General features: G+C 45.3%; 1 protein-coding gene across 1 annotated transcript in view; it reads left to right on the forward strand.

The window, feature by feature from the left end:
- Positions 1 to 18,084, forward strand: part of NPAS2 (neuronal PAS domain protein 2) — a 105,884-nt gene that overhangs the window by 42,910 nt on the left and 44,890 nt on the right. Inside the window, exons 2-4 of the mRNA XM_075711943.1 lie at positions 8,874 to 8,927; positions 14,210 to 14,358; positions 17,984 to 18,075. Of these exons, the coding sequence (XP_075568058.1) occupies positions 8,874 to 8,927; positions 14,210 to 14,358; positions 17,984 to 18,075 (295 nt within the window). The remainder of the gene's footprint in view (positions 1 to 8,873; positions 8,928 to 14,209; positions 14,359 to 17,983; positions 18,076 to 18,084) is intronic.

Genomic DNA, 18,084 nt, shown 5'->3' on the forward strand with positions numbered 1-18,084 from the left:
ATTTTTTTAACTGAGAATACTTTATAACTGAGACCATTTTCAAGGGAAGATTTCAGAGCTAGTAATTACAAAATAATCTGTGCAGCTCTACCTCCACATTTAGGCCTGGATTTTGCAAAGATACACATACATGCAGGACTTCTTATAGCAGTATAGAGTTAAGCACATGGTAAAGTCTTTGTGCATTCGGGACTTCTGATACTACGAGGATTAAAGTTTTATAAATACCTAAAACAGATTAAGAACATGAGAAGTAGAGAGAGAAGAATAGCAGTTAAGGGCCATTCTCACCAGGGGCATTTTTCTTCTTTTTTTGCTAATTCTATCATAAAGTGAATATTTTTTTAAATCATCATCTAAAAGTGACATGACAGACACATGACATAGAGACATAGAGTGCTAAGATGTGTATCTCGCATTCTTTCCTCCTAGATGGCAGGTTTATAAAGCAGGAGGGATGTCAGTGCAGGGGAGACGGTGCACAAGCTATTTGCAGCACAGAAGAGCAAAAGAATAATAAAGTAGATTTCAGGAACATATATAATATAGGAACTAATTCAGGGGGACTGATATGCTTAGGATGTTCCCAGTGGTAGCTAGCTCAGTAGATCCAGAATCAGAGGACAATTCAGGTTGGAAGGGACCTCAGGAGGTCTCCAGTCCAACCTCCTGCTCAAAGCAGGGCCAGCTTTGAGGTCAGACCAGGCTGCTCAGGTCTTTGTCCAGTCAAGTCTTGAAAACCTCCAAGAATGGGGATGGCACAGCCTCTCTGGGCAGCCTGCTCCACTGCCTGGCTGTCCTCATGGAGAAAAGGTTCTCCTCTCTTCTTTCTACTTATGCCCATTATTTCTCACTCTCTCATCCTGCACCACCATAAGGAGCCCAGCTCTAGCTCCTCATTGATTCCTTGTAGGCACTGGGAGGCTGTAGGGTGCCCCAAAGCTGTCTCCGGTCCAGACCAAACCAGCCCAGCTCCCCCAGCACCTCGTCTTGGGGCAAGTGCTCCAGCCCTCACTGCTTTGCCAGGGGTCTCTGCTGAGCTCTCTCCAGTTAATGTATCTCTTTTCTGTGCTGGGGAGACCAAAACCAGACACACTACCCTAGACGTGGTCTAACAAGTGCTGAGTCAAGTGGGATAATCCCTTTCCTTGATCAGGCGGTGCAGTTCATGATGCCCAGGGCTGTCCCCGTCACCAAGGCATACCACCGGCCCATGCACAGCATGCTGCCTGCTGCTTGTCAGGAATCCCAGGGCATTTCCTGCAGAGCTGCTCCCTGGTCAGTCCATCCCCAGCCTGTATCAGAGCCCAAGGCTCTTCATTCCCAGGTGCAGGACTTGGCAGTCGTCTCCATTGAATTTCATGAGGTTCCTGTCAGCCCTTTCCTCCAGCCTCTCTGGGTTCCCCACCATGACGACAGCCCTGCCTTTGAGCATGAAGCTTACATAAATAACATCAACTGCTCTCTCCCCATCCACAGATCCTGCCATTTCGCCATAGCAGGCAGTCAGGTAGATCCATGGTAAATCCATGCTGACTGTTTGTAATCACCTTCTCCTTCATGTGTCCAGAGATGTGCTCCAAGACGACTCGCTCCATGTTTTCCCAGGGACTGAAGTGAGGCTGACTGGCCTGTTGCTCCCTGGATCACCCTTTTGGCCTTTTTTGAAGGCAGCTCTTCCCTTTCTCCAGCCATCAGGGACCTCCCCCATCTCCACAACCTCTCAAAGATGAGAGAGATCAGCCTAGCAAGGACACCACCAACTCTCCCAGCACCCATGGAAACAGGTGGTTGGGCCCCATTGACTTGTATGGGTCAACCTCCCTCAAGCTCCATCAAGCTCCCAGAGTTGACCCTCACCCGCTTCTGGTCCTTCTGCTCCTCCCTGACCCTGCCTCCAGCACAGAGGCCTGGGAGACCTTGCTGGTGAAGACTGCAGCAAAGAAGGCATCAGTACCTCAGCCTTACCTGTGTTTGCTGTCACTAATTCACCTCCCCACCCACCTCCAATACTGCAGCAGTCTCACACTTCCCTTGCTCAAACATTTACTACTGATGTAGCAGCAGAAGCTCTTCTTGCTACCCTTGACATGCCCTGCAAGTATCAACTCTAGGTGAGCTTTGGCTTTCCTGCCACCATCCCTACATACCCAGTACAGTCAACAGAGAAAGACAATACCTCCACCGGCTGCCTTACCATCCCTTGCGACTTTGCACATGCATAATAAGCTTTGACAAATGTTTGGCTGTGTACAAACTAGTAGTAACTAAGCCTTTAGCTGCCCTGTGCCTCAGTTTCCTTGTTGAAATGCACCCATTAACTACAATGCACCAGCCATGCTTTGCAAAACCCTTGCTTCTACCAATGACAGGTGTCGTCCTGCAGGGACACGGGGGTCTGAGCCACCTCGTGCACCCCATGGCAAGCCCAGGTGCTTCATCTCTGTGGCTCATTCAGAAGGCGAGAGGGCTGCCAGCAGCCTGTTGCAGTCACATCCTCCTCCGTTCATCGCACGTAGCGATGTTACCAAACTGACCTACTTTCCCCATCCACCCACGGAAGGCTAATCCTGTTTAGCATTGCTGGAAGGGGACGGGCACGCGGAGAAGTGCTCCGAGTTATACAGATGGCAGTCTTTGCTGATTAATGTTAGTTTAATTTGTTTGCCTTTCTGTTTCCAGCCGTGCGAGGGTTGAGCAGAGCAGCAGTTGAACCCGGGGATTCACTTAGCCTGTTCACTGAAGTCTGAATGGCTTTAGTCATTCAGTAATAACAATAACAATAATAATAATAATAATAATAATAATGAAGATAACAAGCATGTATGTACTGATCTTCATCAGACATCCCAAGCGCTGCACAAACTTCATGTGTTGTTCACAAGCTAGAGATAAACTACGCCTCTCACTTACCCTGGCCACGCTCCAGCACAGAGCTGCTGACGTTAACCATCTCACTCCTGACTTAAACTGATGCGAATTATACCACATCTACAGAGGGTTTGCAGGCTGCACACCCTAAAATTCAACCGGCATCAGGGCAGAGGGATGAAGCTGTCTAATAGTACACAGAAATAGGTGCCAGATTTCTGACATGTGGAAAAGAACACCTCTTCCCACTAAATGGGAATCCTGTAAAGAATAAAACCAGAATAGGCACTGAGCCTTTACTTCTCTTCATCATACTCTCATGATACCCAGCTGCATTACCTGTGAGCATCTCCCTGCCATCCCCAGTTCAGAAGAATGGAGCATTAATTTATGTCAAATTCCATCATTTTCATTGTCTGCATTTGGATTATTTTTTAATGTCTGTTTTGCTTTAAGCCCGTTACCACCTAAAGATTCATTGTACACATATATATGAAACATGGAGAAGCCCATGAGGTTCATAAAGTCCAATATTTTTCTCAAACAGTTTTCTTCTTTTCTTTTTTGGAAACCTCTAAACAACCTCTTCTCTAGTGTAAACAAAATGTAGTAATCTCCTGAATGAAGGAAGACTAAGCTGCACCCTGTCAGGCAAAAATAGTTGGAACTCTAAAGCTGGACACTTAACATGCTACTGGATTTTTCCTTTGCTCATAAAAACAGTAATTCCCATAACGATCGCGGCATTACATGACCCGTGGTAACTGCAGACTGCCATTCTCCCACTGAAAAGTCACAGTCCCTTCTCAAATAACAACGTATATCATCAGGAAAGTCATTTTTTACTATCCTTTCTTAAGTTTTCTTAAGGCTACTCTGTTTACATTTTGATAAATCAATTTTGATTGCTACGGGTGGGATTGTGCTGTATTTAGTTATGGACTCCAGCATGTTCTTGTAAGAGTTCATAGGTTTACATCTGAAAAATAAGGATGGAGGGGTGCAGTTCATTTTGATATGTCTATGAATCTGTTGATTTATTCTGATTTGTGTTTATATAAATCCGTCCTGCGTGTGTTCATGCCATAGCCCTCATGGTGGGATATCCGAGTCCTTCATCCATGTCAGAGAAACATGCAACAAGGAGTTTAACATGGTCAGATGGTCACTTCTTGCCCGTCACCCTGTGACCTTTCCTGCCACTTCTCATATGCTGATCTTTCTCTTTGTCCCCCAGCAAGGCTTGGAAGGGAAATACTTTACTTGTTAGTGTGGTTTACTTAATTTAGCTGAGAAGAAGGGGGTACAGCTGCTAGCGCCAAGCCACAGTGGTGATCCCCGGTGTGGACAAGTGCCCATCTAACCCACACTGTGGAGCACCCATGGGATAACACCATTGCCTGACCACAGCGCCCATCAGACCTTGTCCATTGTCCCCGGCCAGGGGACCTGGCAGCGGTGCCAGCACAGCAACCCAGCCACACTGTCCCTGTGCCAGTGAGTGGCCAGAAACTGTCCCCTGCGGGCTCACGCCCAGAGCCTGTAGTCCCCTTCGGTGCCTTCTTCCTATGTCTTGGATCCTGCTCACTATGCACGGGATGCCATGCATGGGTGGATCCGGCCTTTAAATCCTAAACTACCAAACATACCCGCATGCCTCCTTTATAACCCTGAGCTCTTCACTAACAGCCTCTTTCCTCCCCTTTGAAGGGGGAACCGGAGAGTAACTCCCTGTTGAGGCAGTGCTCAGTGTCTTGCAGAAGTAACGCTCAGCAGAGATGGGCACTGGAAGCTGAGTGATGTGTCTGGAAGGCACGGGGGCATGTCTACCCTCCACCCTATTGCTCTTTTTCTTCCCTCCTCACAAAGTTAACAGTTGTTGGGGAGGGCCTGCCCAGAGGCCAGAAGGTAGTTCAAGCTGTTTCTTCCCAGTGTCCCAATTTTCCATACAACCCTTGCCCATCCCCTGTCCGTGAGAGAATTGTTCTCCAAGTGCAATATCATAATATTTACTTAGGATGGTGGCATTGTACCAGCATCCTAAGTGGTCTGAGGGGAAGGTGCGAGGGAGGGCTCAGGTATATCTGTAGTGGGTGGGTGGGAATCAACACCAGGGTACGGTGGGCAGCACCCCTCTCCCCAGGGCTGGGCATGCCCTATACAGGACAAGTGGCTGAATACCCCAAGTAGGCCCGTGGGGTGGTAGAGGCAGACACCCCACCATGCTGGAGAGGGAAGGGGAGGAAAAGCCCAGCCTTTCCCCCCTGCTGCCCAACACAGAGCCAGAGGATTTCTCACCAGGCTTCTCCAGGCACATCCCAGGACCTCTAACAGTGATTTACGTCTCTGATTTAATTCAGCTGAGTTAAACAAATATGATTAAAAATTCTTGTTAAATGTCAGGCTGATTTGTAGGAACTGAGATTAGCTGGCCACGTGGCAACTTAGTGGGAAATCAACAGCTGAGTACTTACATTTGAGTATCAGTCATCTTATCATGTATTCTTATGAGCCGTAGGGCAGGACGGAGAGAAACCAGCCTTACCCACACAGAAGAGTAGTAGCTTAATGCACTAAAACCCATGTTTCCAGTGCAGGATAAGGTGATCAGTGCCAGATGAATTTTGTAGTGCAAGCTCTGTGTCCACTGGGAATAGACTGTATCAAAATAAACATGTGCAACCTTTCTTCTGGAGAGTCCCTGGAGCAAGCTGGCACTCTGCCTGAATTACTTCTTTCCCAAGCAACTATTCATTGTATGAATGAATGTGGGGGGATGTTTGTGCTATAATTCTCCATCTGATAACTAAGCTGGGGGTACACAGTTAACAGTTTTAGCCAGTCTTTTGTTTCCAAAATGCCACTCTTCCCTGCTTGTGGGTCTGCATCTTTCTGTGTGTCTGTCTGAGTGCCATTGTGATGGGAGTATGTGAGCTTTCTCCTCCTCATTCCAGGTGTTCCCATCTTTTTGAGTGGTAGCTTCTTCAGTCCTTATTGATAATGATGATATTAATGAAGCTCTGAATGTAACTGTCAGTGTTAAATACTCCATTGGCAGGAGTTACATCACGTTGTTGTTACCCATAGGTTTCCAAATTCTCTTTGTTAGCATGAAAGGATTGTTCAAATTTTGAGAAATCCTTGTGCTAGTTGTTTTTTATGTCATCTCTTTGCAGGGGAACCATGGCACAGAGCCATGGCAATTACTGTCTGCCTCTGTCATTGCAATGAGCCAGAATTGCCTCTTAAACCAGGCACTGATGGGGATGAAAGAGTAGATTTCCAGTTTGCTATTTGGGACTCTCCCAGCTGAAGGACTGGGAGGGTAACGTAAAGCAAACAGGTTGCACTAAGCACATACCTAAGCTCCATGCCATGGGTTTCTCCTCCAGGTGTAAGGCAGCATCTGGTGTGGCTCAGGAGAGTGATGGCAGTACCGGTTCGCAGCAGTTGTATACCCTGCTGTATCTATCTTATTGAGAACAGTTTTAATTTCATGTGGTACGTATGTACTGGCAAACACTGTTAGCAATGCTTACGATGCTCTTGAGATTTTGCCGTGTGAGCAAACAGAAGCAAAATGACAATTAGATATTGTCTAACACTAGCAACAGCACAGCAGGTCCAGAATTTCATGTCAGTCAGTGAGAAACGTTGTTTTTTACTGGAAGCTGGCCATGAATTGCTTTACAGATCTAGCCAAATCCTTGGCAGAACAGACCAGTTAGACCTGTTGCTCTCTCATATGGGTAGAGGCTTCCCGGCAGTGTAATTCCTTGATGGTTTATAGAGTACAGCTGTAGGAAGCCCCTTTCCATTAGGTACGTTCTGCCTCTCAAAAACAGCTGGGACTGAGCAGCACTGATGCTGACTGCCCCGTCCACCCCCATCCTTCCTCAGAGCTACTCAGAGCTTTCATCCCCATATTTCTGCTTTCTACTGGGAATCTGTTACAGCCAGAGGAAGCCTTAGTGCAGCAGAGGAAGATCTTCAGGGATTCAGTGAAAGCGACTTCTTCTGCTGACACTGCCTCATTTCGCTTGTCCTATCCTAGATTCAACAAAGGTGCATGCAACAGAGCGTTTTGAGCAAAGGTCTAGAAAAGAAAGACAGCAAAATCTGAAATGCTAACCCTTGCCATATTACTGATGCCTTCTTTATTCTCAGATGACATAGTTGAACATTTCAGTTGTGATGTGAGCAAATAACAATAAAAGCACTGAATTTTCTCACTAGATTTTAGCCTGAATTATTTGAAAACACAGCTAACAGCCTGATTCTGGGACTGGGTGAATAACCACCTAAAGTATTTGTAAAATACTGATAAATAAAATTTAACTGGCTCTATAAATTTTTCCTAGTCTAAAATATGGATTGCGATATGGCTGACTTGGCTGTTTTGCAAGCAAAAAAGCCAGTTCCTCAGCCTTCATATTTCCTATTTATGCTCCTCCATCGGTGAGCTGAATGCCATGAAGCAGAATCTTTACCCTCCAATCAGTAACCCGTGGCTTTAATTCCTCATTACTCTTATATTTGATAAAAAATTACAGGGTAGTTTCATGTTCTTAGCTAACTGTTGAGTGGAATGTTGCTGTAAGAGAACTAGTAGCAGAAGGAGGGAATTTATCCACTGTTCTTAACTATCAACAAGTTTCCACTCCTGTTTTTTCATAAAATGTTCTTTAAACAGGCAAATTCCTGTGTGATTTACGTGTGGAAAATACCATAGGCTTAAATAATGGATAGCAATTAACTTCCCTCCTCTCCTGCTCCAATTTCATTCACGTCTTACATGTTGAGGACTCATTAAATGAGAAACATTGATTTTGAAAACGAGTGTTATCATTACCTGTCATTACACTGCCGCTTTGAAAATGACGCTTTGACAATATGCAGGGTTTGTAGCGGCACTGTGCTGCCGGTTCGGAAAATATTTGTGTGGGATGCAGCAGCACGTGGCTTTTGTGCCTGACATGGGCACGAGGTGCCGTGAGAGGCTGCAGCAGCACAGGGTTTCCTCCTCGGGCTGAAGCGGTTATGGCTCAAGCATCGCTTTCTTATAAGGCCATGGAGCAAAGGAGGGTGGGCAGCGAGCTGGTGACAAGTGTTTCTGAGGATCTCAGCCCTCAGCTGGGCTCCTCTGGTATTTTTCCCTTTGCCTTGCCTGCACAAATTGACTTAATTTACCCAATTTACCCCCTTTTACTCTGTGGCTTTATGAACGCATCTTGTGCTCAGAGTACTTTCTCCTTACAGCTCAAACTGCCACAGCAATTGGACTATAAAGCTGACGGCAGGTCACAACGTTTTGGTGAAGATTAGCCAAAAGAGTGACAGGGACGGCACGGTCCCCACACTCAGTGCTGGCACCGGCAGGCAGGCGGTCTGTCAGCCATTGCTGGCTACAAGAGGGTTTTTTCACAGTGCGGCTTAGGCGGTGGGATTTATGAGGACACTTTGAATTTGGGGTGTAATTCAGTATATTTACGACCATCTCTTTGGGTTTCAGGTCAGGACCCACAGAGGAGGACTAAGAGCCTCCCAGTAGGAAGCTCGACCTGAGGAGTCAGGGGCATCAGTGATGCCAGCTCTTGCACTGGGCATGGTTTTGGGGGGAACGTGGGAGCACAGAAAACACCTTTTCAACTTGGGCAGACCCCAGGGTTCATCAAGCCTGCAAGTTTGCAGAGAGAAACCTCCACACCGAAGAATCCCCCAAGGAGTGTCTCATTTTGTACTGTGCTGGTGCACCATGTTGTGCCTGAGAGCCTTGATCCCTGGCTGGAGCCCCTAAGGCTAGCGTGGCACTCAGAAATAACATTATCCACATTGGATGTTTCCTAAAATCAAAGACTGTGGCATAAAGCACTGCCGACACATTTATCTGACCTGGATATCATCACTCTGTTATTAAAATGAAATAGAGCGACTCTGAGATTAACCTGCTAGTAGAGCTAACAAAATGACATTTCATAATGATTCTTGCATTCCTTCAACAGAAAAAACTGCTTAGACAATCTAATGGATGAAGATGAGAAAGACAGGGCAAAGAGGTGAGCACTTTTTCTTTTATAACCCTCTGTTTAACCTGTGATGAGCTCGACACTGTTTGTTGCTGTAGAAGCTGTTTTATCCATAATCAATTAATCAGAGAGAGAGAGAGAGAGTAAAATACAGCCAAGCACAACTTGAAAACCTGCCATCTCACAGATTCCTATTCTTGGCTATCCTGTAAGAAGAAAATAACGTAGCAATGTTTCCTGTGGAAAATGTCACAAAAGCAAAGACATTGATCGTTTTCTTCACATAACTGCAGAACACGAGAACTGAAGAACCAACAATGTACTTCTGCCACTATAATACATCATCCGAGCTTCCTGAGTGTATAAAAATCTGGGGTTTTTACAAAAAACACTTTGCGAAAGTAGAACTAAAAAAGTGGGGGTTTTCCCTATTATGATGATCATTTATTCCGCAATGCCTATCTCACAGTAATGAAAACACCCAGAAGTTACCTTCAGAGCAGAGAAAGACCACGAAAAGTGCTGTGTCAACCCCAAACTGGCACAAACCTTTATTCACATACATTCTGCACTCCATCGTCAAGTCCCGGCTGGTGGGAAATTGTTGTGAACGCTCTGTGGGGAGGGGAAGGGTGTGTTTCAAGGCCAAAGACCCATGGCAATAAAATTCATAAAGACTGTCAGATCTGACTGGCATCTGCAGAAAAGCTGTTTGGAAGCATCTGAGGGGTTTTTTTTCTGGATGCGTTGTCAATACCACAGCCCGCAGTTTTATTGCTTTAGCGGGAGCCATGGGTTGCCCGCATTTTTCCCCTTGGTTCCCTCTAATGAGAGTATTTCCAGTCCAGGCACAACTAGTTGATCCAGTTTCATCTCTTTTGATTCCTTCTCCGCTTCTTTGCTCCCCGCAGCTTTTTCTCACCAATATAGGTCAGCGCAGGCTGCAACGGAGCGCAGCCGTTCCCCTTTGCTCCCTCCTCTTAACGTCTGCATGCTCAGGCTGCAGAAGACCTGCCTTTGATACCGGGAGCAAAGCGTTGACCTAGCTACCTCCCCTTAGGCCTGCGAGGGGGGATCCGCTGAGGCCAGGGGCCCGCCAGCCCCCGGAGCCGTGCTGCTGCTGCTCTTCATGGGGGGCTTCATGCCCGGGAGAGGGCCAAGACGGGGTACGGCTCTGCGTGCGGCTCTGCCCAACCATCTGCCAACCAGGCAGGCACCTGGGACCGGGGGAGGAGGTGGATTTGGGGAAGGGTTGCCTGCTGCCACCACGCCACATTGCAAAGAGATGCCTCTTCGGAGAGGGTGTAGCGCAGCGGGGGGTGTCGCGCTCCCCTAGAGCCCCGGGATCAGGGAAGCGGGGAGCAGGGGAAGGGAGCCCACCTTGCGTTGCTGCTTCACACGCTTCCGGCCTGATTATCTTCAATATATTTGTGTCCTAATTGTTTTTAAAAAAATGCTTTAAATGAGTCCATATAAGACAAAAATAGGATAACACATATCCTCACTATCATCGATTGTCATCACCATCTGGTATGGTTTTCATGCCATTTGTTCCTGGAGGGAAATTTTGTCATACCCTGGGGCAGGCCTCTATCAAGGTGGATAAAAAAATGATAACTTTGAAGATTAAAAAAGGAAATTGCTTCTTTAAATTGTAATTTCAGTACATTTAGAAATGTACTTTTTAGAAATAAATCTAAATTATCCAGATTTGAAATTAAGTTTGAAATCACAAGAGGCTTCATGAAGGTCTAAAGTTACTACAGTATCCTAAACCCATCCAGATTCATTTAAAGCTACAGGTTTTTTTCCAAAACTTTAAAGAGAGTCAAACTTGGGAGAAGCCATTGGCTGAACGTTTCGCTGTTGTGTGTTGAAAACTGAGGACTCTCAGCTGTCCCGTGCCACAGGGAAAATGCTTTCTTTGTTTTCTTCAATTTGGTATAAGGACTGGGTCCTTCAGTGCTGAGAAACACGAGAGGGCGTGAAAAAGGCAAGAAAATTGTTCTCTTCTTTCATTTTCTGAGTAAAAAGTAGGTGAGACTGGAACTTTCTGGATCTAAATCTTTGGGGATGGACCCAAGCCAGGAGCTGCGTTTCTCAAGTCGGAAGTGTGACTAACACACACACACACCATTTACTCTCTGCTGCAATTTATTAGGCACGTACAGGTTGTATTATGGACATCCCACCCATGCTGAGAAGAGGGTCCATCCTCTCCCAAGGAGAAGCGCTTGCACTCCCACCTCTGGGCCAAGTGGTTAGTATTTGGCCAAGATGCGTGGCTCTTCCTTCACAACACTGGTCATTTTGAGCCCCATTCTGCATCCTCTGAATCCCTAAGGCACTACTTCACTACAAAGACCTGAGGACTAAAATGTGGATATGATGGCACCACACTTGGGAGCAGCGAAGACCTCTTTGAGGTCTACTGATCTTCTGGAGATCAGGAACCATCATTTCATTTTCACTTCTTTGATGCTAGATGAGGCTTACTTTGGTTTATAGATTTATTGATTTTAAACAAAAAGTGCGCTTTGTGCACTTGTTTCTCTATCTGCTTTTCTTTTAGTTTTCTTTAATAGTAAATTATTTTAAAATAATTTTTTTTCAATTCAATTGAATTCCAAATTCCAGTCAAAACCAGCTTGAAGTGAACCATAAGTAAGTCCTTAATAAATAAGGAATATCACCTGCCATTTTCTACTCCAATAAAAAGTAAATTTAAGAATCTGAATGGAGGTATGTGGTATGGTTACTCGCTTTGATGCATATATAACATATCTTAGCTGGACAGCAAAAAGAAATATGAAACTTAGTGTAAAGCCACATTTCATTGTCAATCAGCATGGTGTAATGGTTACTAGTCAGCAAGTATCAATCTGTCTTTAAGACAACAAGCAACAAATATGTAAGAGAATAAAAATGGCTATTTAGAACACATTTTAAATGGGTGATTTTGATCATTCTGAAGTCAAGCTGTCCTGTATTGCCTTTAGCTGTATTCACTAAAAATCCAGATTTTATTCATACTGTGTCGTCTTCTTCCCCTTGGATATGCTGTAATTTTTTTGGAGTAGTGAGGAGGGAGGAGAACTGGGAGGAATAGTATGGAATTAAGACAGAGACTGTTTTGGCTTACTGTAAATGATATGCCCTAGCAGTGAAGTAAGCAAGGCTAGGGAATAATCTTCCAAGGGAAGTGATGAATACTTCATTAAGACATTTACAACTGGACTGAACAAAGCATTTACAACTGTGCAGGGATAGTTTAGGTTACCTAATTGTGGGATTTTTTTCCTTTTTAAGATTTTACTGTGATCATCAATTCAGATCTTGGTAGAGTTATTTCCACTAGAGGACTTTTTATGTTTCCTTTGTGAATAAAATGTCAAGTGTTAAAAATAGATACTTTATATTTCTGTCAAGGCATCTTTATTTTTTTTTGAAAAAGCAACACTTTCCCTATAGATGGTTGGTGTTTTATTTTATTTTCAGGGAGATCAAGACCCTTTAAGCTTAAAATGAAGTGAGGATTGAATTATGAGGAAGTAAAATGTTGATGTTCTTAACGTCCTCTTGAACTGTACAGAAATAGGATAAGGCTGGAGCTTTTCACATCTTGTTCTGACAGCCTTTTGCACTGTAATAAGAACAGGCTGAAATCAGTCAGGCAGTATCCACCCAATCTCTTGTGTTCAAAGCTGTAAAATAATCAAGTGTTGGCTTCTATCCAGTGTATCTCCAAGTGCGTTCAGGGTTGAGAACAAGACAAACAAAAATTACCCCTCTGTCAGTAGTAACACCCAGAAGCCTCTGCAGTGATTTCTCTGCTGAAAATGTTTATTGCCATCCTGGTCCCTGGTGGGGGATGTAGATGCTGGGCTAAATTTTGCTCTGATTTTCAGCAGTGTGCATCCAGAGCTGCTTATGAGGTACAGCAGTTAGCTGGGACTGAGAAACTCAGAGTGAGAACCGGCCTCTTGGCTTTTTTTTCCTGTCTACATGTAACGAGATTTTTAGATCTTTACGTAATTAAACAAGGCAAATCTTTCTGCTTGAGGACCTTTCAGAAGAACTGACAAACCTTCTGGGTTATATTTATTTCTATTTTCACATGGCTACAGAAATCTGGGTGGTACCCTCCAAGTAGAATGATTGTCGTATTCATGGGAACAATTCAGAAAACACTTGCTCATGTATAGGTTGACATATAATTTAAAAAAATAAATAAAGTGCACATGCTGAAAAGGTTATCAACAGCCTTAATGACAGTATTATGATGGTGCCAAAGCACCCCAAATGAAATCAGGTCCTTTCTTCCTGTGAGCTCTTCAAACACAGCAGCAGAACCAGAAGCTCTCTGAGGAGTCTGCAAGCTAAACAGACAAGACTGGCAAAGAAAGCTGCAGAGTCCCCATTTTAGACCTAAAGAGTCGGGGCACAGTGACCTTAAGCGTTTTGCCCAGTGGCTCGCAGAGATTAGGGGCAAGCAGGGGACCCCTGCTAGCACTTCTGAGCCCCCAGGCCTGGGAACACATCCCAGCCTCAGACCCGGTCCATGCTGGGATGAGACGTGCTGATGCCCTCCCTCCTGCTTGCCCTTGTCACCTTGGAAGGGAGACTGAACTAAGTGGCGTATGAACTAGGTAGGAGCTGCAGCAACCACTGCTCAGGTCCCTGATCTTAATGACTGGAAGACAACATCCCGATTCCTCTCTGTAAGCCAGCTTGGAGGTAGCCAGAGGGCCTATGACCAAAGCAGGCAGGTCCCTCTAGGTCAACCCAGCTGCAGTGCAATGGCCAAGCTGCAGGACCAGGGTCCCTCTCTGCTGTTAAGACTGAACAGATGGGCATGACCCATAGTTTTACCAGTCCCCACTCTTCTCTCCTTTATGGATGGTTTTACTGTTGTCACAGTATTTCTATTTCTTCTTGCTCTGAGTGCCTCCTCAGAGGCTGCATGAACTTTCAACATCCTGTGCATGCCTAGGAGATGGACAGAGCTCCTTCATCTACAGGCTTAATGCCGACCTGATAGGCTCAACCAGAGTGTCCAGAGGCAGCACAGAAGGGTGAGCAGAGCCTCCACCTCCCCGCTGGACTCTAAAGAGGGCACAAAGACAAGAGGAGGAGGTAGGAACAGTCACATCCTACTTGTCTCTGCAGCTTTGTTGGAGGCCAGTGTCAATCTGCACATTCTGAGGCACACAGCAAGCTAATTTCCATGTGTATACACTCCAAAGAGGAGGTACATGATGATTTTTCCCTCTTGGTCTGCTCATCCTTTTTTTTTTTTCCCCTGTCTACAGGGCTTCACGTAACAAGTCTGAGAAGAAGAGGCGCGATCAGTTCAATGTTCTCATCAAAGAGCTCAGCTCCATGCTTCCAGGCAACACTCGCAAAATGGACAAAACTACTGTGCTGGAAAAAGTCATTGGCTTTCTGCAGAAACACAATGGTAAGACTTACTGCAGCTCTTCATACACTTGCCAGATAGTTACTACAATATCCTGTTTCCTTCAGCGATTATCAGAATGGCTCCAGGGGCCTAAAAGTGCCAACATAAAGTATTTTTTTTTCTATCTCATAAAAAACAATCATTTGCAGGCACTGTGCTGCCCAAATCTACCTCCTTGGCTGCTCTTTAGTTGAGGGTGACTCTCAACCTGCTAGAGAAGGGGGCAAATGTCAGGAACCAAGGGAAGGCAGGCAGCAGTGCCCTGCAGCACATGTGAAGAAGATGGATGCTTTGAACAAGAGAGATCTGGGGCCAGAGGGAAGATTCCCTTCCTTGAAATTTGCAGTGTTCTGAGCAGAAGAACAAAGCATTCACCCCAGCTTCTCTGCAGAAAAATGCTGGGAAGCAATCTGTTCAGCCCCCCTGCTCCTCAGTGGACTGTGTAGAACTCAATTTTCCACAGTGAGCAGAAAACTCAGACCAGAAAAGGCCCCAGTTTTTGAAGTCGATTTCAGCAAATTGCATCCACAGATAGCTGACGTGATTCACCCAGTTTGCACAAGCAGAAGCTACGTCACGTTTCCACAGCATGCTGGTGCAATAGTGAAGTTTGGCCTTGGAAAGCCAGCAGTTTGTTTTTTAAAATGCACGCAGCAGTGACAGTTAAGTCTCTCAGACATGTGCCCTCACAGAGGGCAGAGGAGATTTCTGACCCTCCTGATCTAGTCTGGTTGGTCTAGTTCCCAGTCGATGAAAGGAACATGGACTGAGGGTTCCCTGATGCATGGACATGGGCCAGCAGCGGACAGTTGAAATGTTTCTCCCTTATAAATCAGGGCACTGGTTTAAAATGGGGCTCTCCTGCTCTGCCCCTGTGAGGAATAGGCTTCAGTGGGTGACTCTGGGGAACGTCCCTGGTCCCACAAAGCAGAAGGGGCTCTACTGAGCTGATGCACCGCATCACCAGGCTCGCCTTCGCTCATCCAGCACCTCCTGTCCTTGCTCCCTGGAGAGCTCTGGGTGAAACGGAAAAGACTGTAAAAACTCTTATATCATGACTCCCAACATAATGGAATCGCAAATGTCAAACTTACTGAGGAAATAATTATAGTGGTTCTGTTGTTAGAGCGCAGTTTCTCCTTAAATGAATTTTTGCTGCAGACAAGATGATTTCATACAGGAGGGCATGACTAGGACATCTCAAAGTTTAATAATTGTATATACCTATTAAAAATGACAGTAATAACATATCTTTTTTTTTTTTTTTTAGCTGCCCAAGGCAGAGTAAAGGAGGATGTGAATATGCTCAATTATAAAACCAAGCAAAGAACAATCACATGGGATTTAAATAAGTGTAGACAAGTGTAGCTGATAGCCCAAATAATTTACTCCAAAAGGCACTTCATTTCTGGAAGAACAACTAGGTGAAAGAAAGCTAACAGTCCCAAATCATTCCACAGCAGTTGGGTCAAACTGTGACTGGGTTTTGTGCACTTGCTAAAAAAAGCGAATGTTATCTATTTTTAAACTAGATTAGTAGTCACACAATATAATACAAAGCATCAGCATTTAAAAATGTTGATTATCTTCAGCATACTTTGAATCTGGTTTATTCAGTTGTATTTCCCTTCCATTTAGTAGGCTAAACCAAGATTTTTGTTATAATGGAGGAGGAGGTCATTTTTCAGCTTTTTTTGCTTCATAAACAGCCACCGCCTTCATAATCCAGAGAATCTCCCAAATCTCAAGTAATTCTTCAAACAGTCGCTGTTTTGTGTGTCTCAGCTTTTCCAAGCTAGGGATCTGCCGAAAGTATCCTATATTCTGAGATTATATAATAAAAATCTGATTGGGGATGATCTCTCTTTTTCCTTACTGCGTTTTTGAAATCTCTCTAAGACCATGGGGGCCACGGAGAGCTGCCATGCTACCAGCGACAGCCCCCAGCAGTGCAGACAGCGAGTCGAACGAGCTGGTAGGAGCAGACGACTGCATCTCCACTAATAAAGCCTGAACGGAGGCTTTGATTTCTTTCTAGGTGACAACGTGCACAGGCACTGGTATAAATTTCCTGTCTTTAATATCATTTAGCCATTTGCATTTCACTGCCCAGTTTGCCTGTGTGCTCCGAATAGGCAGCTCTGGAAGTGTTAATCAATAGGATTAATTATCGGGCAGCGCCAAAAGGAGAAGACAGGCTGCGCTCAGCATCCCCTCACTACTAGTGCTGAATGAGGGAGCACTTTTAGACAAGCAGAGCGAGCCGTGAACAAAACCGGCACAAGTCTCTCTAAATTATAAGATCTGACCCCTATAACACTGTCTGACAAGTTTATTAACGCATTACTAGGGTAGAGCTAACATGGGTGGCTGTTTTTGGAAGGGGACAGCTCACCACGGTGCATCCAGCTACCCCTGGTACGGTGCCCGGTTTCACTGCAAAGCTGTGACTTGTTACCCCGGCGTGCCTGCACCCCTCCATGGAAAGCTGTTGGGGAGCAAGAGTCCTCAGGCTGCTGCTGGGCAACACTGGGGCAAAACCCACCTGGCGTCTCATGGGCTGACAGCGCAGGAGACCCTCCCCTCCAGACAGGATTTGGGATAGGACGCCAGTGCTCCAGCGCAAGGCTGGTGCAAACACTCATGGTTCGCATTTTGGAGAACAGAGCAATACCTCTTGCTGTTTGGGGTGCTGGAGCGTGTTCAGAGGCGGGCAACGAAGCTGGTGAAGGGTCTGGAGAACAAGTCTTATGAGGAGCGGCTGAGGGAACTGGGGTTGTTTAGCCTGGAAAAGAGGAGGCTGAGGGGAGACCTTATCGCTCTCTACAACTACCTGAAAGGAGGTTGTAGTGAGGTGGGTGTTGGTCTCTTCTCCCAAGTAGCTAGCGATAGGACGAGAGGAAATGGGCTCAAGCTGCGCCAGGGGAGGTTTAGACTGGAAATTAGGAAAAATTTCTTTACGGAAAGGGTGGTCAAGCATTGGAACAGGCTGCCCAGAGAGGTGGTGGAGTCACCATCCCTGGAGGCGTTTAAAAAAACGGGTAGATGTGGCACTTCGGGATATGGTTTAGTCTGGTCTACCCTTGATTAGTCTAGAGTGGGCTTGGTAGTGTAGGTTAATGGTTGGACTGGATGATCTTAAAGGTCTTTTCCAACCTAGATGATTCTATGATTCTATGATTCTATGAAGGGATTTTCTTGCTGCTCCCTATTTGGCACAGAAGCTGTAGGCTGAAGCCTAGCTCTCTGGCATCCTGATTTTGAAGCTGTAAATTATAAATATCAATTTGACACACGCTAATCCTTGCCTTGATTTTAATTTCATGCAAAGTGGTTTTATCTTTTGATCGATACCTAAGTAAGGCTGATTGAGGCCAATGGCTATGTGAATACAGGCTCCCACTGAAGTCAATTCAAGCTGAGCTGAGTAAAAAATGAGGAAAACATTGCAGGATCAGGCCCAGATTAGATAGGCTTTGTTGTCACTGTATGCAAAACCCGTGCTTGAAAACTGCAATTTTTGAATATAAAGGTGATTTCTGTATTTTCATAGCAACTCACATACAGGCTTGCAAAGATACAAGTTTTTTTGAATTTAAAAAAATGAAATGTTTTATTTGTCTAGAAGTCTCGGCACAGACAGAGATTTCTGAAATTCAGCAGGACTGGAAGCCTTCATTTCTCAGCAACGAAGAATTCACCCAGCTGATGTTGGAGGTGAGCATG

The sequence above is a fragment of the Pelecanus crispus genome, chromosome 1, assembly GCF_030463565.1.
Source record: "Pelecanus crispus isolate bPelCri1 chromosome 1, bPelCri1.pri, whole genome shotgun sequence".
NCBI lineage: Eukaryota > Metazoa > Chordata > Aves > Pelecaniformes > Pelecanidae > Pelecanus > Pelecanus crispus.